At 40.6% G+C, this 26,264-nt stretch overlaps 1 protein-coding gene across 5 annotated transcripts in view; it reads left to right on the top strand.

Annotated features, from left to right (window-relative positions):
* PTPRQ (protein tyrosine phosphatase receptor type Q) overlaps positions 1 to 26,264 on the top strand; it is a 447,893-nt gene that overhangs the window by 350,929 nt on the left and 70,700 nt on the right. For 4 of the 5 annotated variants that reach the window (XM_056574450.1, XM_056574451.1, XM_056574448.1 and 1 more), the window contains 4 exons: positions 7,125 to 7,311; positions 7,990 to 8,234; positions 9,619 to 9,685; positions 11,153 to 11,311. In XM_056574450.1, the coding sequence (XP_056430425.1) occupies positions 7,125 to 7,311; positions 7,990 to 8,234; positions 9,619 to 9,685; positions 11,153 to 11,311 (658 nt within the window). Of the gene's footprint in view, positions 1 to 7,124; positions 7,312 to 7,989; positions 8,235 to 9,618; positions 9,686 to 11,152; positions 11,312 to 26,264 lie in introns of those variants that run through there. The other variant, XM_056574452.1, reaches the window with a different exon arrangement.

Raw genomic sequence — 26,264 nt, 5'->3', positions numbered from 1 at the left:
TTTGTTAACTTTTTATTTTCACTTTTTTTTTGCAGTGTTATAGCTCACATAGGGGGCTATAACACTGCACACACTGATCTCTTACCCTGCAAAACCATAGCTTTGCATGGATCAGCGACATAGGGGCTAGATTGCTCAGGCTTGGCGCAATCAAACGCCGATCGGATGCGACAGAGCAAGGTAAGGGGGTCTCCGCTCGCGTCCTAGCTGATCGGGACTTCATGATTTTATCGCGATGTCCCGATCAGCCCGACTGGGCTGCCGGGAAGCATTTACTTTCATCTTTCATATTTAGACGCGGCAATCAAAGTAGATTGCCGCGTCTGAAGGGTTAATAGCGCGCGGCACAACGATCAGTGCTGCATGCTATTAGCCCAGGGTCCCGGCTATCATTAGCAGCCAGGACCGACCCGGTGTGATGCGGTGTGACCCTGTTTAAAACACCAGGACCGGGCATAGGGCGTACAGGTACGCCCTTTGTCCTGAAGGAGTTAATATAGATATAAAAATAAATTTGGATCGAACCAATTCCAAACCAATTCCAAAACCAAAACCAAAAAAAAAAAAGGAAAATTCGGCTAATCGGCCAAATAGAATTTTTCAAAAGTTCGCTCATCTCTAATTGCAATGCTTTCATTTTTCTGTTCTTTTTCTCATTTGATTTTCCCACTTGTTTTGTTTTACAATCAGAGTAATAAGGTTGTTCAGCAATATCTTTTTTCTTTTTAAAAGTGACCAGGCTGGGCAAAAAAACTAACAAACAAACAAGAAATTCTCCCTCGCCATTCCAACATGGTCCTCTCCCCACTGCTTACAACTTCCTGGTGATGCCAGAAGTGGTTGTGTCATGATGGGGACCAGGGAATGGTGAGCAGTGGGTAGGGGAAGGCTGGAAAAGCGGTGGTGGGAGATCGCAGCAGCTGAGTGTACGGAATTTTTTATTTATATATATTTTTTTAGCATGGACTGACCACTTTTAGAAGTAAAATATATGCCCGGACAACCCCTTTAAATGCAGAAAGACACTGATTTGTGAGACCAGTTGCATAGTCTTGGTTGTTTTCTTGAATAATCTAGAATTAGTCTATGGGAATGACTATAGCAGCCATGGCATCTGCTGTTGGGACAAGGGGTTGAGCGGGCCCACTTCGGTGCAAAAACATTGCACCCTTTTGAACATGACAGGTTGCTGGCTTTATGCTATCTTGCCCTAGTCTGTGGGAACATATTGTGCTATTATCTATAACATTAATTATTGCTACTTTTTGCTGATGTTTCAGTGTCCTGTTATTGGGTTGTAGGGGCTTATTTCAGCTTGATTTGGGGCTCTGTGAATTTAAGTTATGCCTGTAATTTGGCCTGTTGTTATATACCAGTAAACCAGTAGTAATTCCAGGTGCATAGACTATTATTGCATTGAACTTTTATTCATATAATGGCTAGCACAGTTCTCTTTTACTTGGTCCTTTTCTTTAGCGAACCTTTATTGTCCATAGGAGTGTTGCTGAATTTTTTCAACAGAGAAACGAACAAAGGAAGTGAATAGAGGATTGAAAAAAGGCAAGAACAGTACAATTGAATAGCATGAATAGTAAGATTGAAAACTTTTCATGAAGACTATTCTGCTTGCTCTTTATCAGAAAATGGCTGTAAGAACACAAGTGTATGGAATCTTAGATCTCCTTAGCTATCACAATAGAGTCATCAGTAAGCGCAATGAAAATGGATTATTATAGAATTGAAAACTAAATGTAAGGACATGAAAGTTAAAATGATGCAAACCAAAAAACACAATATAATGAGCCATTCGATAAATTTACATTGCAGTATTTATGTGGAACAGATGGAGATTAATATGACTCCGAACAATAAAGCTATGTGGAAAAATGATCATTTATGGGGTTGGTAAAGATGATAATAGTCACATTGTTTCTGGCAGTAATAATAATTGCAACAACACCCAGGGGAGTAATGCACCTTTAAAATCCCATATTCCGTGCATGGTGCACCATTACATAAGCATTAGCACCTAGCTCTCAGGTCAGTTGCTTTAGGGATTTGTTCAGTACTTTACAGGAAGCCATAAATCAGGATTAGATCTTTGTCTTTACACAAACTGTTTTCATTTAATATGTGGACCACAGGCAGTTTATGATCATCGATGAGATGAATTCAAGATGAAGCTCTGTTGTCATTGTAAAAAAAAATAAAAAATAAATGACACACTATTGTTGTACGTGTAAACTAAGGGTTGATGCTACTGGTCTTGAGAGAAAAGGGAATGTCTGTTAAGTGCATTAGAGATGGCTTGAGAACTGAGGAAGGGATAGGATAAAGCAATACATCTGTCAAGGATGAGCAGTCCTAAAATCTTAGCAGCTGCATTTAATATACATTTCTCCCCAGAGGAAAACTACCGTACAGCTACCTTAGCATCAACTATTCTAAAAACACATTGAAATTATATCGTAAAACTTCTGACAGGGTAATAGACAGTATTTCACAGCAGTAACATGATTTCAGATGATGATAAACTTCCCTGTTTGACATGTGGAGCTCTTACCTATTTGGTAGGTTGTGTGTTTTTTTTGGGTGGTACGTTCATAAATGGATTGTGTGGTTTAGAAAATGAGTTTTCAGATACTCTATAGGATGCCCTCATCTATTGTCCAGTACAGAGAGCAGCTACAACGGGTGCCTCTGGCTTTTGAGAACCAGGAATGGTCATACATTTCACGATCAGTTCAATGATTTCACTGGAAACCTTGTAATGCCTAATTTCTCCTGTAGGGGTGCTGAAAGGAAACTTTAATAATTGTTGTCAGACTGACAGTTGACAGCTGAATTATGGGGGGGTTCAGCAGTGGTAAACTAGAAAAATAATATATTATATATAATATAATGGTAAAAGCAAGGAATGTCCAGCGCGGATGTCAAGCAATACGAAAATGTATTCAGCCATAACACCAAACGATGACAAGTGACGCGTTTCGGCCGCAATCAACGGCCTTAGTCACTTGTCATTGTTTGGAGTTATGGCTCAATAAATTTTCGTATTGCTTGACATCCGCGCAGGACATTCCTTGCCTTTACCAGTATTATCTGAACAAAGGTCCGGTTCGTTCCGAGAAGCGGGAGGGCCGAGCGTGTGAGCTGTGCCATATCGACTATCTATTGAATATAATATAATATATTATATAGTGCTTTCACACGCTATTACTAGCAGCGGGTTTCACGCTGCGGGAAACCTGCTGCGAGTTACGCTACCATTGATTTGAATGGGTCCACAGACAATCCGCTATAGTGTCAGATTTGCGGACTGTCCATGGACCCATTTAAATCAATGGTAGCGTAACTCGTAGCGGGTTTCCCGCAGCAGGAAACTCGCTGCTAGCTATTAGCGTGTGAACGTACCCTTAGGCAGAGTTCAAGCAGTGCATTTTTTGTGTTTTTATTATGTTCTCAGGTCAGGGGAAAAACATATTTCAGTAACACATGTTGTTTTACTGCAAAATATCACAATTTTGTGATGTGGTTATTAAAAGTGCAGTTATCACAGCTAAACATTTTAATAATGTGTTTCATCTGTTATAATCACTCTGACCCGAACTGCAACAATCTACTTTTCTCTCTGCCTTTTAGTATGAAAAAAAAAAGCATAAAAAAATGATCTGTATGAACTCAGCTTTATTGAATACAAAGCTAGGAACAAATAAGTGAAGGGCATGTATAAAGGAAGGAGAAAGATTTTTCCCCTTTTCAAATCCATTCCTGGTATTAAATAATTGTAATGAAAAACCTGAACACAGGTGAACACATCATGCAGGGAAATAGGGGACTGGTAACTCCTGGTAACTGATCTTTAGACAGTTTATTGGTGTTTCTCAGGTATTCTTTAGCCCCTAGAGGACACACGATGTACAGTGACGTACATGTACATCGTGGGGTTCCGTGATTACCATGTCTCTCAACGCGGTGATCAAGCCAAGGTGGCTGCTGCAATCGGCAGCAAGGAACCCACCAATAATGGGGTGTATATGCAAAATCGCTGATTTCCGCTATTAATCCTTTAGATGCTACTATCAATACAGATTTACTGATACTAAAGCATTAGGGGGACTTTGTGAGACTCATTAGACCACCCACAAAGCAATCCCAGGGGTCTGATGAGGCAAGATGGCAACTGGGGCTTGTCTTACCTGCTCAGTGCTGCTTTTCAGCAATACTCTAGTATGGTCTGCCTCATGGTAGTCTGTATAAGTGGATTGCCAATATCACTGATCAGTGCACTGCCAATATCACTGATCATTGCCAATGCATTTTACAAATAAAAAATTAAACATATTTGATATTTTACCACTACTATATAGAACTCATATCTGGGAAAATAGTCGGGCCCAGATATGGGGAATTGCATTGCTTGCATATTTTTGGCAATTCATAACGGTCATCATATTTTTCATATTTTTGTTGACCATAATTAATAATTCATAAATGAGTTATTAACCCCCGACAGTCTGAACTATTAAAATATAATGTTAATGATCACCATACACTGAACGGCATAATACCAAGTCCAGAATTGCTGATTTCTGCTCATATCCAGAAGAAAATTGAATAAAAATGGACTAAAAAGTTGCATAAATTGCCAAAAATAACCCCCTATATAGCTGCGGATACGGGGAAAAAAAAAAAATTATACAGGATCAGAAAAAGGAAATTTTAGACTTGCTTATTTTGTAATAACGAGAACACATCACTTTTACCGTGAATTGCACTGCGTAGAAATAAAACCCTCCAAAAGTTGCAAGATTACAGTTTTCTTTTCAATTTCCTGCCACAAATAATATTGTGTTAGCTACACCATACATTTTATAGTAAAATGAAAGGTGTCATTACAAAGTATAATTGGTTGCGGAAAAAAAAAGCCCTCAAAGAAACCTGTGGATGAAAAATTAAAAGACGTATGTCTTTTAAAATCAAAGAGGAAAAAGTGAAAATGAAAAATGGCTGTGTTTTCAAGGCCAATATGGGTGTCTTTAACCCCTTAACGGCAAAGGACATAAATGCACGTCCTGGTGACGTGGTACTTAACGCACCAGGACGTATATTATTTACGTCCTAAGCATAACCGCGGGCATCGGAGCGATGCCTGGATCATGCGCGGCAGGTCCCGGCTGTTGATCGCAGCCAGGGACCTGCCGGTAATGGCGGACACCCGCGGATGTCCACCATTAACCCCTCAGGTGCCGTGAGCAATACAGATCATGGCATCTGCAGCATCGCGGTCACCTAAATGGATGATCGCATCGTCCGCAGCGCTGCCGCGGCGATCCGATCATCCAGCACGGCAGATGGAGGTCCCCTCACCTGCCTCTGCTGCCTTCTGGGAGTCTTCTACTCCGATCTGCCTTCCCGCAGACCAGAGCAGAAGATGACCGATAACCCTGATCAGTGCTATGTCCTATACATAGCACTGAACAGGATTAGCAATCGAATGATTGCTATAAATAGTCCCCTATGGGGACTATTAAAGTGTAAAAGTAAAAAATGTAAGTAAAAAAATTTGAAAAAAACCCTCCCCCAATAAAAACGTAAATTGTCCCATTTTCCCTATTTCACCCCCAAAAAGTGTTAAAAAAATATTTTATATACATATTTGGTATTGCCGCGTATGTAAATATCTGAACTATTAAAATAAAATGTTAATTATATCGTACGGTGAACGGTATGAACGTAAAAAAAAAAGTCCAAAATGGCTGCTTTTTTTATAACATTTTAATTCCCCAAAAATTTATAAAAAATGTATTAAAAGTTTTATATAAGCAAATATGGTATCAAGAAAAAGTACAGATCACGGTGCAAAAAATGAGCCCTCATACCGCCGCTTATACGGAAAAATGAAAAAGTTATGGGTCTTCAAACTTTTAAACGTACTAATTTGGTTAAAAAGTTTGTGATTTTTTTAAGCGCAACAGTAATAGAAAAATAGATTATCATGGGTATCATTTTAATTGTATTGACCCAAAGAATAAATAACACATGTCATTTTTACTGTAAATTGTACGGCGTGAAAATAAAACCTTCCAAATTGCGGTTTTCTTTTCAATTTCCCCACACAAATAGTATTTTTTTGGTTGCGCCATACATTTTATGGTATAGTGAGTGACGGCATTACAACGGAAAACTGGTTGCACAAAAAACTAGCCCTCATACCAGTCTGTGGATGAAAATATAAAAGAGTTATGATTTTTTGAAGGCGAGGAGGAAAAAGCGAACGCTGTCACGCCCCCTTCCCATAGACTTTGCTAGAGGGGGCGGGCGTGACGTCACGAGGGGGCAGACGAGACATCACAAAGGGGCCGGGCGTGATGTCACGCCCGGCGGCTGCGAACACGGAAGCCCGCACACAGCGTTCGGAGTAATGAACTTTCAGACGATGTGAGCGGAGCTCCAAACGGCAATTTTAAGGGGTTAAGGGATTAATGGATAACTTGTCATCACTTTTGTGCTGTCCAAAAAGGCAGCATGAAATGGACAGTCTGCAGCATTTAATAGGAATCATAATCATAAAACTGGTCAGGAATGGAGTTTGGAGTCACTGGGGCAGTGCCCAGCAGCTTCTTCCCGCTCCACCGGACTTCGTTGATTAATCTCTCCCATTATCAGTAGTGGAGGATATCTATATATCAAGGTCGGCAGGGCAAGGAGAAGCCACCAAGGACCACCCCAAGAACCCTGTCCTGGCTGGTTTTATATGTATGATTTAATTAAAATGCTGCAGCTTGTCTCTGTTTCATGCTACCTGTTATTTTTACCAAACACCTTTTCTGCGAAGCCACTCCTTTTCTCAATAGGCCCCACCCCTTTGTCAAGTGAGGTACAAAAGTATCCAGTAAGTGTCTAAACACACATGAAATGTGATGCAAATCCTATAAGTTTGTTTTTGACACATCTCCAATAGGAAATCTGCTGTTGTTATGTAAGTAAACAGCTGCAGCCTATCCATAGTCTTATTTTCATGTTACCATAATAGACAAGACATACATCTGAAAATAAGTCTAAGAGTTTAAAAAAAGCAAAAAATGTCAGTTTTGATAATTTCTTTTATGTTTCCTTTATAGGTAATTGGCACAGATTATAGAATGGAGTTTATAAGGTTGAGTAATGAAAGTAGGAATATTGAAGTAACAGGCCTGAAGCCATTCACCAACTATTCAATAACAGTCATAGCATTCACTGGAGATCTAGATTCAGCTCTTACGGATGGGAAGTCAAGCAATCCAGTGACTGCTACTACCCTTGAGGCAGGTATGAGGCTTTTATGGAACATATTTACTTTTTTCTTATATAGAAATGATATTTCTGCTATACTTGGTTATGTATAGGTTGGCATAAGAAGTGATGCACTGTACATCTTTATATCTTTACAGTTCTCTGTATTGTAATTGGATGTTTTTATATGGTTACATATTAAAGGGGTATTCCAGGCCAAAACTTTTTTTTATGTATATAAACTGGCTCTGGAAAGTTAAACAGATTTGTAAATTACTTCTATTAAAAAATCTTAATCCTTCCAATAGTTATTAGCTTCTGAAGTTGAGTTGTTGTTTTATGTCTAACTGCTCTCTGATGACTCACGTCCCGGAAGCTGTGCAGTTCCTATGGGGATATTCTCCCATCATGCACAGCTCCTGGGACGTGACATCATCATTGAGCAGTTAGACAGAAAACTTCAGAAGCTAATAACTATTGGAAGGATTAAGATTTTTTAATAGAAGTAATATACAAATCTGCTTAACTTTCCGGAACCAGTTGATATATATATATATATATATATATATATATATATATATATATATATATAAAGGTTTTGCCTGGAATACCCCTTTAATATTGTATCTTTGCTTCAACCAGTTTTTTCTTCCTCTTTTTTATTTTATTTTTTTAGCTCCTTTTCTAATATATTGCTATTATGTATTATTTTAGTGCCAAATGATTCACCTAAGAACATAACAATTCAGAAGATTCCAAATGAAGTGACCAAGATTCAAATGACCTTCGTACCTCCAGCTGAGCCTAATGGAAACATCCAAATGTTCCAAGCACTGGTATATAAAGAAGATGACCCTACAAAATCTCAAATCCGCAATCTTAGTATTGTTAAAAGAAATGACGAATCCGTAACTGCTATTATAGAAGGACTCAAAGGTGGATATACCTATAATATCAGTGTAAGTGATCGCTTTAAATCTCCACATATGAGATAGTGTTGAACGTGAATATTGGAAATTCACATTTTTACAGGGAATATCGGCACTTCGCGATTTCGCAAATATTTAGAATATAGTGATGTATATTCGTAATGATGAATATTTGTATGTTTGTTTTTTTCATGCAAATATTTATTGCGAATATCGGCACTTCCTGACTGGACACTGATCCCTACCTTCTTTTAGGTGAAAGATATAATTGCGCATGTGAACATTGCGAATGGCGTTACGAATTTTCGCATGGGAAAAAGTAACATAGCGATTATGCAGATTTTGCAAATTTATGACGAATATTTGTCCATATATTCGCAAAATATCGTAAATTCGATTATGGCCTATGCTGCTCATCACTAATATGAGATGTTTAATTCAAGCTATTTTTTTTCCTTATCTCAAGTACCCAGTGTACAAGCTGTATTCAAAAATGACAATATCATTATTTTCACTTTACTGTTTTTTTTTTTGTTTTTTTGTGGAAGTTCATGTATGAAAAAAAAAAAATCTTATGCCAAAACATCGGAATACACATTGTTAATGGCTTCTATCCTATGGCACACTGCGATTATTTGTGGGCGATACATTGTTTCCTGCATGCATGACTTTTCATAATATATACCTCATTCACTACAGATGAGCATCATAAGCACACAACCTGCAGAGATTGGCAATAATGCATATATCCCTGGTTCTGTATAGAGATGAGCGAACTTACAGTAAATTCGATTCGTCACGAACTTCTCGGCTCAGCAGTTGATGACTTATCCTGCATAAATTAGTTCAGCCTTCAGGTGCTCCGGTGGGCTGGAAAAGGTGGATACAGTCCTGAGAAAGAGTCTCCTAGGACTGTATCCACCTTTTCCAGCCCACGGGAGCACCTGAAAGTTGAACTCATTTATGCAGGATAAGTCATCAACTGCCGAGCCGAGAAGTTCGTGACGAATCGAATTTACTGTAAGTTCGCTCATCTCTAGTTCTGTACCTGTCCTGCTATATATAACATCCTTATTAACATTCATCTCCATAAGTGTATACCCCAAGTTCCCTAATAGTGTATTTGAAAACTATAGCACTACATACAATTTTGAAGAGAGCAGCACTTCTCTAGCAGTAGTAATGATGCTGGCACAAGCTATCTGGACTGTGACCTAGGGTCCAATAGATACAAATGCATAAAAATGACAATACGCCAAAGAATTTAAATCAAGATTTGTGATATATTCTCCCATGTCCAAGGCACCATTTCAGGCCTACTCATCTTCTTTAGCATATCGTATGTCCAATACATAATTTCATGTTCTGTAGGACCAGAGACCAATTTGTAAATGACAACTGTTTTTCTTTGTAGATCTATGCTGTGAATAGTGCTGGGGCTGGACCAAAGATCCAGATGAGAATTACCACTGATGTAAAAGGTAAGATTAAACTGAGCACTGAGACGTAAAAGTTAGGAGGTGTGGGGGACTGAGAAAAACAGGAATTTTTTTTTGCTAAGCACCGCCTCTTTGACACCTGAGCTCTGACCATGATCTACAGCTAACAGAATCTATTTAACATTACAATAATTAAAGGGGTACTCCAGTGTTTTAACACTTATGCCCTATCCACATTATAGGGGATCAGTGTCTGATTTCAGGGGGCCTGAACGTTGGGACCCCACACAATGTCCTGAATGGCACCCCAGCTCTCTTTCTTCCTGGGGCGGGGTCGACATGCCCCTCCCTCCATGGATCTTTATGTGAGCGCCGGAGATACACATGAATATGGCATAAGTGTTAAAACATTGGAGTACCCCTTTAATATGTTTAAGAACTTTGTTTATGTAGTATTCTTTATCATAAAGCAAGCCTCACAGTTCTTTGTTGGTCCCTGTTCGATTTAGATCAATATTTCTAGAGAGAAACTGGGTCTATTATATTGCATTTAGTGGAGCATGCTGTAATTTCATGTAAGCTTACATAGAAATATGTATGCACATCCCCATTGAATTCCATTTCTACCCTTTTTGGCATTCATGCGATTAGTACCCCAAACATGCCCTTGTGTCTGAGCCAAAGTAGGAGTTATCTAAAACAGCTCAGATTTCAAGAACTGCCAACAGGTCAGGTTTTCAGGATTTCTTTAGTATTAAACTAGGAATACAGGAATATTAATTTCTTTAGTATTTAGGAATACAGTTCACCTGGTATAGCCGTGTGAGTACTGTAGGAGATGCCTAAAAATCATGGAGGAAAGTAGGTAACAATTAGTGTTGCTCGCGAATATTCGCAATTCGAATATTATTCGCGAATATCGCATATTCGTGAATTTGCGAATTTCGCAAATATAGCGCTATATATTCGTAATTACGAATATTCGTTTTTTTTTTTTTTTTCTTCACAGTACACATCACAGTGATCACCCCTCTCTGCTTCCAGGGCTGTAATACTACTGTGTGAGACTGATGTGCGAAAATTTGCATATGCGAATATTAACATATGCTCATTTTTCGCATATGCGAATTTTGTATATGTTAATTTTCACATATGTTAATTTTCGCATACGTGAATTTTCGCATGTGCGAAAATAAAACGAGAATATAACGAATATGCGAATATTCGCGAATATATGACGAATATTCGTCCATATATTCGCGAATTCGAATATGGCCTATGCCGCTCAACACTAGTAACAATTTCTGCCCAAACTGCCCTAAATGTAATGGTAAATATATAGTGGTATTTTATGGTAATTTAAACGTTGCGCTCTCTTGTCATGTTTCTTTTTAATCCCTTTTACCAGTTTATATGTACCTATTGAATATGTTCATATTTGACAACCTAGAAGTTTTTGCATCTAAGTTTTTCTTTTTTCCTTCTCATGTCTTTTGTTTCTTTCTACAGAACCACCTCGCCCTCTAATGAAACCTGTGCCTATATATGATTCCAGTGGCAGTGTTATGGCTACCTCCACCACAATCACCATTAAGATGCCAGTATGCTACTTCAGCGATGTCAACGGGCCAATTAAAAAAGTGCAGATTCTAGTCACAGAAATAGGAGGTAAGGAAGTATTCTTCAACAGACGCTTTGTTTTCAAAATATATTTCATGCAGACAAAATCTTGACATTGATTATATTTCTGCCATAAAAAGAAAGTTTGCGCTTGCAAATTGTGCAGAGTGTTTTCCTTTCTTGCTTTTTAGAAATTTGGCAGATGTTGCTATTTGGAGCTTATAATGTCCAGATGTCACCAGCTGCTAGCTTACAATGGCAGATGTAAATAATGAAATGCAACAGTGTGAAATGTACAGGGTGCCAATACTTAAACTGCTTTGTCAAACATACAAAATTCCAAAATGTGGCTAAAATCTATTCAAACGCATTTTTTTGTCTGCACGTGCACCTACTTATTTGACATGCACATATACATGTGTATGCCTCGGTTGTGTTTTTTCTAGTGTACCAGTGTAGCCTTTGGAGGGACTTGACACATCAAAGGAATGGGCATTTGAGGGGGAAAAACTTTGCTGCTTTGCTCTTGAATGTTATAGTAAGCCTATGAGCTACTTTTACAGTTCCTCTTCCCACATTATCTTATCTATATTGTACATCAATATCATTGTCAGCCGGTAAAAGTACACGGAGTAAGGCTAAGTTTCCACTTGGTATTTTTTCTGGCAGTTTTTGGAAAATGGCCACTGCAGTTTTTGAGCCAAAGCCAGAAGTGTTTTCGTGAGGAATAGGACATATAAAGGAAGGACTTACACTTCTTGTCCCTTATGGATCCACTTCTGACTTTAGCTCAAGAACTGCTGTGGCAGCATTCCAAAAACTGCCAGAAAAAAATCCAAGTGGAAACTTAGCCTAAGACGTCTCAGTGTAGTGCAGAGAAACATGCATGTGGATACCCATCTACCTGCAAATATAAATCCTTAAGAAAACTGCTAAAAAATATTGACATATAAAATAATCAGGCAAAATTACAACTCCTCATCATGCCCGGGCAGTCTTTGGCATGCTAGGAGTTGTGGTTTTGCAACAGCTGCAGGCACACTGGATGGGAAACACTAAGCTTAGCCCTGTCCCTACTTCCTTTGTTCTGTCTAGGGGAGGAAGGTTTCTGTTATGAGACTAGGCCCAACAACAAGCAGTCAGCAGCAAATTCACTAAGCTGTGCCTCAAGCTATTGCAAAGCTACAACATCCCATTATGCAGCTGTCCGGGCATTCTAAGAGTTTTGCAACAGCTGGAGGCATACTGGTTGGGGAACACTGAGTTAAGCCCTGTCACCCCTTCCTTTGTTCTGTCTTGAGGGGCTCTGTTATGAGACTGAGCCTAACAACAATCAGTCAGCAGCATAATTACTTAGCTTAGCCCAGTTTGCCCCTAGCTGTTGCAAACTACAACCCCCCAACACGCAGCTGTCCCAGCACGCTGCTTGGAAAAAGCTAAGCCCTGTTCCTACTTCCTTTGTTCTGTCTTAGGGTCTCTATTATTAGACTAAGCTTAACAACTAGAAGTCAGAAGCAAATTCTCTGCAAGAAAGACCCCTGGTGGCTGAAACTTTAGAAACATTTAGGACGTAAGAAAGCAACATTTTTAAGTATAATAAATGAGAGATTTGCTTGTGGACATTCTTGCTATCAGATGAGCACAAGTTGGGATACGTTAGTGACCATTTAAGTATTTTGTTCACCTCTACATTCGGCTTTTGAGAAATAGTTCTGCTTTTGACTTTGTTTAGAATTGGGGGATTGGCGGGTCTACTTAGGTGAACTGATCCTCAAGCCTTAATGCACTACTCTCCTTGTTATTTGCATTGCAGAATATTAGCTAAGATTATCAGTCCTGCAAATGGATAGGGGGCATTTTCGGATATTTCTGACTCTATTATTTTAATAGGTCAATGCAAACTGCTATAGCTACGATCTATCACTTTTGGTCTGAACATAAGCTAACAGAAAATGAACAGCGGGTTAGGGAGCAGCATATTGTTTAACATTTGAGTTATCCGTCAGAGCTGTATTTCTTTAATGCCATCCTTTTATACACTGCTCTTGTTTCGAGCTATTAGGAGAAAGGGGATATGTCCAGGCACATTTACTGCCTCAGAGAGAAGTTACAGCTAGTACATTTCCTTGGTCTATGTCATTCAGTGTAACCAAATGTCCTTATGGATTCCGGGGATTTTCTGCTTCACAATAGTTTTATAATTACCCTTAATGTCCCACTTGTGACCTGGTACTTCTTATCATCAACTTTGCAGACACATTAACTGTTAGGATCCCTGACTTTTCTAGCGTCAAGGTGATTGAGATACTATTTGTTTTAATCCAAGTCTTGAAAGATTGGATTAGGATTCTATTCAATTCTGCAATCTTGCTTTATTTCCTAAATAAGTCTCTGTGCTCTTGGACCCCATTGCTTGGACCCCGAGCACTCTTCTGCACTAACCTTATCGTAAGAAATTCTGTGTTTGAATTTTTACATAAACCTCTTGAATCCCACAGAATTCTTGTTTTTGTGTTCAGTTCTCTGGATGCCAAAAGAGCAGTGAATGCTTCATTATATTTGCTAGGTCTATAGCCATGGCCATGTATATTTTTAGGTTTCCTTTCTTTTTATATATTAGAGACGCACAACTATTTATGCTCTAAGTCATCCATTGCTAGCTTGTACCACTTCCAAGGATCACACTAGGGAATTTTCAGCAAATTGACAGCATATGCCATGAATTCCCCCCCCCCCCCCCCCCCATATAGGGATCCCTATGTAGTAGCTGCACACATACATGGCTATATCCATTGAAGTTTATAGGGGTAATACATATAGCTGAGCATTTTATAACTCTCATAAAACACACTAGAGAGAGATGGATGAATGCATGGCCTCTTTTCTTTTCCTTCTCATCTCCTCCCTATTAGACATTTATATTATATCCTATAGAAGTAACCTGGATAAAGCTAATCCACTGTGTTGTGCCTAGGGCAGGGCCTGAGGACTGGAACATGGTATAGATATTCAGAGAGCACCGGAGAGAGGATATGGCCATGGTCTGTACTAAAGTTAGTTTACCTGGCTGTATCAGAAAGGGGTTTGTTAAATTTTTTGCAATGCCTGCAAGTGTTCGCTGAGCATTATGCTACGGCATGTATCCCGTCATCATATGCCTAAACCCTATCCAACTCCTCCCCTTTGGTTTTTAGTCAGAGCTGTAGCCTTCCCCTTATAATAGGATGCATATAATGTAGGGGAACACTGGAACTGTTGCTTAAGATCACATGCACAGTACTGCTGTGGTGTGGGGTGACAGATGGCCTGCTAAATCTGCACCCCTTATAGCTACACTCCTGTCTGCAGTACTGGAAAATTTGATATTAAAGGGGTATTCCGGGCAAAAACATTTATCCCCTATCCAAAGGATAGGGAATAAGATGTCTGATCGCCGTCATGCCCCCTCCCATAGACATGAATGGAGGGGGCGTGGTGTCCCGGAGGTTTCGGAAACTGGAGATTCAGCACCCGCATAGAATGCGGGTGCTGCAGGGAGATCGCGGGGGGGTCTCAGCAGCGGGACCCCCCCGCGATCAGACATCTTATCCCCTATCCTTTGGATAGGGGAATAGGGGATAAAATGTTTTTGCCCAGAATACCCCTTTAAGTCATCAGGAATTAGAATAATAACATAATACAGGAAATACAATGATCAGACACATAGTTAAGGTTTGTATTTTTTACATTAGAAGATGCTAAAGAGCATCAAAATACTATTGTTATAATCAGTATATGTAGATATCCTGTACCAGTGCTTGTGTAGTACATGCCACAATCCCCTAGCAATTAAGAAACAGGCATACAACTGCTAATCTCTATAAACTTAAACTTAACCTTTGTACCACTACCGAGGTGTACAGGTCATGGCTTTGAGACAAACTGTAATTGAGAACCTAAGTCTCTGGAGATTTTTTTCCAAAATGACTATAAACTGGAGAAACAAAGGAGATCCCTTCAAACATTTTTAACTCAAGTGCTATTTGTGACTATACTTTAAATCTTCTTTATTTGTTATAATAGTGACATTGTCTGTAAAAAGTTCATATTTCTTACTATTTTTTTGTAACCTGATTTAATTTATATACCTACATTTCATTATACTAAATGTTCCAAATAGAGAGTTTAAAGTCTATTAAACCCCTAAAATCTTTAGGTCCTCAAGCTATTTTTGTATGTGATTCTATATGTGGTATGTTGGTTTTTCTATATATAAAATGTATAGTTGCAGTTGATCAATATATGTCCTCTGGAGGTCATAAAATACTGTATTTTTCGCCCTATAGGACGCACCGGCGTATAAGACGCACCCTATTTTTAGGTGCAAAATCGAAAAAATGTAAGATTTTGAACCCAATAGTGGTCTTCAATCTGCGGACCTCCAGATGTTGCAAAACTACAACTCCCAGCATGCCCGGACAGCCGTTGGCTGTCCGGGCATGCTGGGAGTTGTAGTTTTGCAACATCTGGAGGTCCGCAGATTGAAGACCACTGCATAGGAGGCAATACTCCCGTGTCCCCGCCGCTCCGGACCCGTCACCGCTGCCCTGGATGTCGCTCCATCGCTGTCGCCGTGTCCCCGTTGCTCCGGAACGTCTCTGCTGCCGGCCGGGTATCCTCGCTCTCCGTCACCGTCATCACGTCGTTACGCACGCCGACGCACGTACGCGACGACGAGGAAGGAGAGCGCCGGCCATACAGGGGATCCCTGAACGGAGAAGACACCGAGGAGGCAGGTAAGGTCCCTCCCGGTGTCCTGTAAGCACTAACCCGGCTATTCAGTCGGGCTTCTTGCGGTCCCGAACAGCCCGACTGAACAGCCGGGTTAGTGTCACTTTCCCTTCAGACGCGGCGGTCAGCTTTGATCGCCGCGTCTGAAGGGTTAATACAAGGCATCACCGCGATCGGTGATGTCCTGTATTAGCCGCGGGTCCCGGCCGTTGATGGCCGCAGGGACCGCCGCGATAGGGGTGTATTCGCCGTATAAGACGCACCGACTTTTCCCCCCCAGTTTTGGGGAAGAAAAAGTGCGTCTTATACGGCGAAAAATATGGTACCTATACAGCAAACAGCAGAGCTATGTATGTTCCACTAGAGAGGATAGAAGCTGCAGTCTGAACTTGCTATCACTAGATTGAAGGAGCTTTAAATCTGCAACATACATTTAGAAGTACAGGACACATGCCCAAGGATGGTCCTTAGCACCTACAGCACCTCCTTGTGGTCAGGGGAGTAATCAGTGGTAAACTGGACAACAACTTGTGACAGCTTAATTATACACTTTTTATGGCCAAAATAACTTTGTCACATTTATTTCATTCTCAGAGAGATTTATCAAAACCTGTGCAGAGAAATAGTTGACCAGTTGCCCACAGCAACCAATCATATTACTTATTTAATGTTTAAAAAAAAAGGCCTCCGAAATATAAAAAAACAAAACAATCTGACTTGTTGCCACGGGCAACTGGTCAAGTTTTCATCTGCACAGGTTTTGATAATTGTCCCCAAATGTCCCCATCACCGAAAAAGAGCGCATGCGTTCGAAACGCGTTTGATGTATTGGCTGATTTTATCCGAGTGCTGTGTCACAATAAAGCTGCTAAGAAGAGTACTGGATCTACTGCTTCTTTGTCCCCAAATGTGTATTAGTCAAAGAACTGTGGATCTCCTGACTCCTTGTTTTAGCAAATACTTTTCTTTCCCATAAAATTCTGAAACATCTTTTCTTATTGCTCTCTTTAATATATTATTCTTACTAGTAATGTGTGTCTAAATGACCAACTGGGTGTTGGGTGTGCGTCACTACACTGCTTGCGACTCTCCAATGAGTGCTGACAGTGCCAGACAGTGTGGGGGCACAGCCTAACCGGTAAAACTAAGGTGGCTCTTTAGTCATATATTTCTGACAAGAATATCAGTGGAACAGCGCAACACAGAGCTGATGTTCCGCAACTGTTCCTATAGTAAATGTACAAGGCATTTAGAAAGTCTCCAGATCCTTTTACTTTTTTTGGACATTATTCAAGTATTCAGACCATTTACAGAATATAGAGTAATTTTTCTAGCTAAATAGTAGGGATGCACCGAAATTTCGGCCACCAAAATTATTGGCCGAAAATGCCCCTTTCGGCCTTTTCGGCTAAGGGAATTTCCTGCCGATATATAGACTTTCTTCGGTGTGAGGTGCAGAACTGCACATCGGTGCTACACTGCCTCCTCCTCCTCCCATGTGTCCATGTGCCATGGGAGGGAACTCGGGCAATTGGCAGTACATCCCTTTGCTCCCCCCAGGTCTCGTGTGCTGGAAGTAGCAGTGCTGGGAGGAGATGACTTAACCCTTCCACAGATGACCACAGCTGTCGTGGATCCATGTGATGTCCGGCATTAATCCAAAGTTGATTGTGGTATCTAAAATGCTGAAAACAATCTGCAGTAGCTCAGTGGAGCTGATCGGGACACCTGTGGGAAAACCTGCGGGGTCCCGATCAGCTGAGAGGACGGGCGGAGGTTCCCTACCTTCGTCTGTCCTGTCCGATCGGTGCTCCAATAATGCTGGCAGCCTCAGCAGCCTGTAGTAATGGAGCGCCGATAACACTGCCATAGGCTCCTATGGCACAGCATTGATCAGTGTCTGCAAGCACAGGAGTGCATATGTGTGTCTCCAGCTGTTAAAAAACTACAACTCCCAGCATGCCCTACAGCCCCTGACAACAACTGGAGGCACACTGAGGAAAACACTGCCCTATGGGGTCAAACAATATTCTGAAAAAAAAACTGTAAAAAAATTATAAGGCAATAAATGTGAAAAAGTCCCTAAATAAAAGTTTAACCCCCTCCTTCCCTTTTTCAAATAAAATAAAGTAAACAAAAATAAACATATTTAGTTACACTGCGTGCATAAATTTCCGAACTATTAAAATATAATGTTAATGAAACCACACAGGAAATGGTGTAAATGTAAAAGAAAAAATGCCAGCATACAGAATTCCTGATTTTTGTTCACTTAATGTAGCAGAATAAAAATAAAAAAAAGTGATCAAAAAGTCCCATCAAAAATGTTTTATTTTATTTTTTTTTTATAAAAGATATAAGGGGGAGATTTATCAAAACGTGCTGGGGAAAAATGGAGTAGTTGCCCATAGCAGCCAATCAGAATTTGAATTAAATAGGTGTGTACCCCTATAGTGTGTCCTGGAGTCAATATATGGTGAGTGGCAGTGCTGTGGCTCCAAGCCCAGCCAGTACCTTCTATAGCCAGCCCGTATGTGCTCCAGAGTCCCCTTCAAGTACATCAGTAACTAAAAAAAATTCTGATAATACAATTTTACTAAACCTATATTGAAAAAAAGTGGTCGGGGCAATGCATTTTCTGTTTCGATTTTCGCCTAAGCACAGCCTGAATTTTCTGTATCAGCCCAAAATTTCCCTTTTGGTGCATCCTTACTAAATAGCCCACATTTAGTAGTCCGTCCATTCCATGTATTACTCTTTAAACCCGCTCAAGCTGCTTTATGTTTTTGTTGTGCACTAACCTGTATACAATATTACATATACAATCTGATAAGTGACTTGTACAGTGGTAGAACTGTGTTTGCATCACGTGCATGCATTATCGCTTTTGAGGCACCCCATTGTCTTATTTGCCTTGGCAGCAGCTGCTTGACACTCATTGCTACAGTTCAATTTACTGTAGAATAATATTTCTAAGTTCTTATATTGTCACTTTTAACCAGTATTGTCCCATTTTGTAATGGTGACATGTTCTGGCACCTCCCAAGTGCATAACCTTACACTTATCTGTGTGAAACTCATTTGCCACTTCTCATCCCAAGCCTTATCCTGCTCCCCTTTGTTAGTATACCGTCCCTGTATGTGTCAATTACTTTGCACATAGTATAATCTGCAAAAATTGATAATTTACTGTGACATTTCATTTTCTTCTGTGAATGCAATGGAGAAAAGAATGGTTAGTACATTATTTCTCCTTATTGTCTTCAACAATTCCTTCTTCGTTACATTTTAAAGGACCAACACTTTTCCTTTCACCTTCAATCTTTTTACATAACTGAAATACATGGCTATTATGGTTAGTTTTACAATCTTTGACAATGATTTTTTCTGTCTTCAGTTTTGCTGCCTTTAAATGTTTTTTTCATTTTCATTTTTTCCTTGTAGCTGTTATATGCTTTTTCTTACTGCCTTCTTTTTTAGTAGTTAAAATACATCCTTTATCATTTTATCTCTTTTTTGTTTCATTCTGTTTCTCTTCTCTGTCCAGATAAAAAAAAGGCTGAGTTGCGCATAGCAACCAATCACATTGCTTCTTTAATATTTAGAGGCCTTTTCAAAAATGAAAGAAGCAATCTTATTGGTTGCTATAAGCAACTAAGGGATTTTACAGCTGAAAGTAAAAATGCTAAACAGCAACCTCTACAAACAAAGTACAACGGGGGATATTTATCAAAGTATTTAGTAGGATTTTTTTAGCTTAAAATTGTCGCAAAAAAAGTCGCTACTCTACTTTTTGATTGTGCAGTGCCCAAAGCAGAAAAAAAGAAACTTGCTTACCAAAGCAAAAAGGGATTTTTGACTTGCAGTGGTCAGAGATTTATCAAGTGCGAAAGTTGCAAAAAAAGGAGCAGAAAAAACCACTACCAAAGCAAAAAAAAATAAAAAATTGCTTATGTGAAAGAAATTTGTCAACAGGCTGAAACCAGTTGATATGATAAATAAGTCGCACATAAGCAAAAAAAAATTTTACAAAAAAATAACTAAAAAAGGAATACATAAGCAAACATTAATAAATGTCCCCCCATGTGATTACCTACCACAGTTATTAGGGATTTAACATTTCTCCTTTCGAGACTCTCCAACCCCTAAATATCTTTCATCCAGCTTGCTTTCACAGAACCCAGTGAATGTATTTTTGTATTTCATCTTTTTGTATTTCATTTTTGTATTACCTCAAACTATTATAAATCTACTCAGCGAACATTTGTATCCTATGCACAAGTATTGAAATATTAAAGTGTTGGCATCCTTTTATACTTGATAATTGTTTATTTTAGTTGCAATAACAAGTCTTTTCTGTAGCATGACTGATACCCTGTAGAGTATTCATGTATACATATATTCATTTTTTAGGACAGTAAGGTTAGGGGAACTGTATGTTAATCCAGTTTTTCCTTTCTGAAGTTCAGTTTTTTGTAGATTCTTAACAAAATATCCTATTAAAAAAAGCAAAGAAATTTTTTTATTATGGTTGCTAGTAGAGATGAGCGAATTTTTGAAAAAATCGATTAGGCCGATTCGCAGAATTTTCTGAAAAAATTTGGTTCGGTCCGAATTTATTCAAGGTGAATTTCTATGAAAAACAGCTATTTCTGGCCTACAGAGAGCCTCAATATGGGTGTAGAACACTTTGCCTTGCTGTAACACGCATAGGGTGTGTGCTGAGTTAGTGAAATAATACTGTCATTCAGTATGACATGCAGATCAAAGGTGTCGCTATTAGAATCACTGTCGCAGAGCGGCACAATGACAGAGCCTGGAGGTGGTATCAGTATGAGGAGACCATGCAGTGGCTGAATGACACAGTGTGGAGCTGGTGGCAATATCAGGAAAACATATAGTGCCAGAATGACAAAGCCTGGAGTTGGCGGCAGCATGAGGAGACCACAAACATGCCTGAATGACACAGCCTGGAGTTGGCGGCAGCATTTAGTGGCTGAATGAAACAGCTTGGAGTTTGCGGCAGCATGAGGAGAACATAGAGTGGCTGAATGACACTGCATGGAGGTGGCGGCAGAATGAGGAGAACATATAGTGGCTGAATGACACAGCATGGAGGGGGCGGCAGCATGAGGAGAACATATAGTGGCTGAATGACACAGCGTGGAGGTGGTGGCAGCATGAGGAGACCACATAGTGGCTGAATGACACAGCCTGGATTTGGCACAGGCATATAGTGGCTGAATAACACAGCCTGGAGTTTGTGGCAGCATGAGGAAGACATATAGTGGCTGAATGACAAAGGGTGGAGGTGGCAGCAGCATAATGAGAACATATAATGGCTGAATGACACAGTGTGGAGGTGGCAGCAGCATGAGGAGGACATATAGTGGCTGAATGACACAGCGTGGAGGTGGCGGCAGCATAAGGTCTAACATAAAGTGACTAAATGACACAGTGTGGAGGTGGCGGCAGCATGAGGAGACCATATAATGGCTGAATGACACAGCGTGGAGGTGGCGGCAGCAGGAGGAGACCATATAGTGGCTGAATGAAACAACGTGGAGGTGGCGGCAGCATTAAGAGACCATATAGTGGCTGAATTACACAGCGTGGAGGTGGCGGCAGCATGAGGAGACCACATAGTGGCTGAATGACACTGCCTGGTGTTGGCGGAAGCATGAGTAGACCATATAGCCTCAATCGGGGTGTAGAACACTTTGCCTTGTCCTAACACGCATAGGGAGTGTGCTGAGTTGGTGAAATAATACGGTTATTCAGTATGACATGCAGATTACAGGCATCGTTATTATAATCACTGCCGCAGAGCGTCTGGATGTGGCAGGAGGGAAGACCATATGGCGTCAATATTAAAGAGAATAAAAAGATTTTTTATGTAATTTTTATTTTATTTAATTTGAATTTATTAAAAATTTTTGAGTACCCATTCTGGTGAGCATTGAGCTGGCGGTCCTGCGCCAGGCGAGATACCACATGTTCAAGCTCCTGCCTCTCAGCGCCCCCCCTGACTGTGAAATTGCGAATGTTTCATTTAATTAGTTACGGATCATTGTTATCGTTCCAAGCTGTTTCATTGGATTCCTATGGTAATTCCACAGGCAATATATGACGTCGACAAAAAAAGTGTTGAAAAGATGACGTTGATTTTTTGACAGGGACCAAAAAAAAAGAAAGGGCCCCTACTAGGCTCTGCAGCTCGTCAATCTTCTGCCACGCCCCTATTCCACCTAAATCCCACACACTATAAACTAAAATTTATATATATAAGAAACACTTTAACATAGGTAAATTTCCATGACCAATAATACTGGCATACAAGGAGTAAATATATACCACCACACAATAACTGGATAATACCGCCATACTGTACTGAATAAAACCACTATACACAGACCAGTATACTATAAAGGATCTGTATAAGTGATTATATACAGGACCATATGGCAGTAGATATCAGCTGTACACAGGATGCATATACCATATAAGTGATTGCAGTTACATTTTGGGACTCACAATTACGTATTTTCTGATCAGTGGCGTCCTCTTTCCTTTTCTTCTCCATCTGGATAAGACCACCATGTGGATCTCTTAACATCTGCAGGAAAAACATGTCAGACTCTGCATTTTTCCAGTGCCCTCCTCAGCACAATCTTTCCATCTATAGGCCCACAAACTGTAATAATGCCCTCCTTGATGTCCTGCACAGTAAACAGGCAGGTAGGTAGGTAGCCAGGTAAATAGGTAACTAGGTAGGTAGATCAGGAAGCCAGATATGTAGGTAGGTGACAAGTTAGGTAGGTAGGGGGCTAGCTAGGTAGTTAGGCAGCCATGTATGAAGGCCAGGTATGTACATAGTTAGGTAGCTTTGTATGTAGGTAAGTAGTTAGGCATCCAGGTATAAAATTAGGTAGCCCCCCTTCCCTGTGGGTATAGGCAGCAGAGTTAAATCCCCTTCCCAATAGGTATAGGAACATAGTTAGCCCCCATTTCTCCTTAGGTATAGGCAGCAGAGTCCCCCCCCTTTCCCCGTAGGTATAGGCAGAGTTAAAAAAAATACCTCCCCCCGTTTCCCATAGGTATAGGCAGAGTTAAACCCCCCTCTTCCCAATTGATATAGGCAGAGTTACCCCCCTCTTCCCCATTGGTATAGGCAGAGTTACCCCCCTCTTCCCCATTGGTATAGACAGTTACCCCCCCTTCCCTCCCCTTTCCCCATAGGTATAGGCAGAGTTACCTCCCCCCTCTTTCCCATAGGTATAAGCAGGTACACCCCCCCTTCCCATAGGTATATGCAGTTACACCCCCCCCTCATTCCCATAGGCATATGCAGTTACACCCCCCTCTTTCCCATATGTATATGCAGAGTAACCCCCCCCTCCCCTTCCCCATAGGTATATGTAGAGTAACCCCCCTCCTCTTCCCCATAGGTATATGTAGAGTAACCCCCCCTCCCCTTCCCCATAGGTATATATAGAGTAACCTCCCCTCCCCTTCCCCATAGGTATATGTAGAGTAACCCCCCTCCCCTATAGGTATATTTAGAGTAACCCCCCCTCCCCTTCCCCATAGGTATATGTAGAGTAACCCCCCCTCCCCTTCCCCATAGGTATTTGTAGAGTAACCCCCCTCCCCTTCCCCATAGGTATATGTAGAGTAACCCTACTCCCCTTCCCCATAGGTATATGTAGAGTAACCCCCCCTCCCCTATAGGTATATGTAGAGTAAACCCCCCCTCCCCTTCCCCATTGGTATATGCAGAGTAACCCCCCTCCCCTTCCCCATAGGTATATGTAGAGTAACCCCCCTCCCACGCCTTCCCCATAGGTATATGTAGAGTAACACCCCCCCCTTCCCCATAGGTATGCGGGACACTCCCTGTTGCCCAGGGAGAAGACATAGATGGTTACGGGCGGAGGGGGGGGGCACCACTGAGAGGCGACAACACTGTTTTGCACTAAATAAGTGCTTCAACTGGCCATCTATGTCTTCTCCCTGGGCAACATGGTTGTTAGTATGTGCTTAATAAAAGAAATTTGCTGAAACAAGAAGACCGGTGAGTGGCCGACTTTTTTCTACACATCTGCAAATATATATGGATTTACCTTCTTCATGGTCAGAGCACCACCTGCTTCTTATAGTGCTTACTACTCGGGGATCACAAATTAAGCTGTGCCAAACTGCTTCTCTTTATCTATAGATTTGTAAATTACTTCTATTACAAAATCTTAATCCTTCCAATAATTATCAGCTGCTGAAGTTGACTTGTTCTTTTCTGTCTGGCAACAGTGCTCTCTGCTGACATCTCTGCTTTTTTTGGGAACTGCACAGAGTAGAAGAGGTTTGCTATGGGGATTTGCTTCTACTCTGGACAGTTCCCAAGAGCACTTAGACAGAAAAGAACAACTCAATTTCAGCAGCTCATAAGTACTGAAAGGATTAAGCTTTTTTAATAGAAGTAATTTACAAATCTGTTTAACTTTCTGGAGCCAGTTGATGTATAAAAAATTTTTTTTTTCCTGGATAAACCCTTTAAGCCCAAGTGGGCTCCCCCTCTCGCTATTATTATGGTGTCAGTCCCCACTGTGCAAATTTATGTCAGTGTTAGCACAACGACCTGTCTTCTCAGCCAGTCAGTGGCTTCAGCAGTGTTGTATCTCAGTGTACCAGTCAGTGATTGGTTGAGTGAGCAGGTCCTTGTGTTGACTCTGCCACAATGAAGTGCTGCACAGTGGAAAAATCACATTGAGATAATGGTGGGGCAGCAGGGAGTGTAAGTATATAGGAATAGCACACCGTGCTATTTCATTGACAGCCACTAGGTTGGTGGCTCTCACTTCTGTAGCATGCTGTACATCTGTACATCCTTTGGTTGCAAGGAACCTATTTTCATAACCCATAGTAGGGAATTATATGTTAATTGGAGAGCTGCCCCTGTTCAGGATTGATATGTTTTGGGCAAAATGTAAAGAAGTAACAAACCCATCTTGTATTAGGGTATTTTCACATTTGAGTATTATGCTGCAGATTTTCTGCTGCTGATTTTCCTACCCATTGACTTCCGTTGGTAGAAAAACTGCAGCAAAATCTGCACGTTTGAGCGTATACAGAAAGCTTTTTTATCTTAATGGAAATTGTGCACGTAATGTCTGTATTCCGTACTTTTGTGTATTGGTGTGTACCTGTTTTTCATGCCTTACCAGTTTTTGCATATTGTGTACTTTGGTCAGGATAGTGTTAATGTTTCCAGCCAATAGGCTCCCAAATGGTGTTAATGTTTCCAGCCAATAGGCTCCCCCGGCTCTGCTGGTATTCCTTGCTGCTAATTTCACTATGTTTCATAGCACCTTAGTCTGTGTCTGTCACATGTATCCTGAGTTCAACCATAGCTTCTTGTCCTGTATCCATGTATCTAGATTTTAGCCTGACCATAACAAGAAAATCTGCAGCATAAAACTCAAATGTGAACGTACCCTAAGGGTACGTATACACAAGCGGACCCACATCGTATTTTACGCTGATTATCCGCCGCTGAAGGACCACTGCTTGATGGCCTTACATGTGCCTGCTCGGAGCGATTCGCTGCTACGAACAGACACACTGCAATGTGCGAGTTGCCGCGCATGCGTGCTGTGATTCGCACATCGCAGTGTGTCTGCATGTAGCAGCGTATTGCCGCTCCGAGCAGGCACATGTAAAGCCATTATGCAGGGGTCCTTCAGCGGCAGATCTGCAGCGTAAAATATGCTGCGGGTCCCTTCATGTGAACATACCCTTATACAAGATAGGGTTGTTACTGCTTTCCATTTTGCCCAAAAGATGTTTTGCTTTGTATATATTTAGTGTACATTGGTTAGACTCGTGTTCAGATTGTTTTCTTTTATCTTTCCTGTTTGTTTCTTGTTAGTGTTTCCTGTTTAGTTCTTGGAGTTTGTTCAGACTAATCAGCTTCTCAGTCCAGTGTTCAGTATTTAGTATTCCTGTTTAGAATCTTTACCCGTATTCCTCCATGTTATAGAGTTTGGCTTTGGAAGTATTTCTTGTAGCTGTCTAGTGTGAATTGTGTTGTAGTATCCCGACCTGTATGGTGTCTGACCATCAGTTCTTCCCCTTCATATCCTGGTCCTGTTTAACCGTGTTATTTTTAACCTTTTTTCCAGTCTTGTTCATATTAACATATCTACCATTTATCTTGTCTCTGGTTCCTGTACTG

Source organism: Hyla sarda, chromosome 4 (assembly GCF_029499605.1).
Source record: "Hyla sarda isolate aHylSar1 chromosome 4, aHylSar1.hap1, whole genome shotgun sequence".
Classification (NCBI taxonomy): domain Eukaryota; kingdom Metazoa; phylum Chordata; class Amphibia; order Anura; family Hylidae; genus Hyla; species Hyla sarda.
This window is presented reverse-complemented; position numbering and strand designations above follow the sequence as displayed.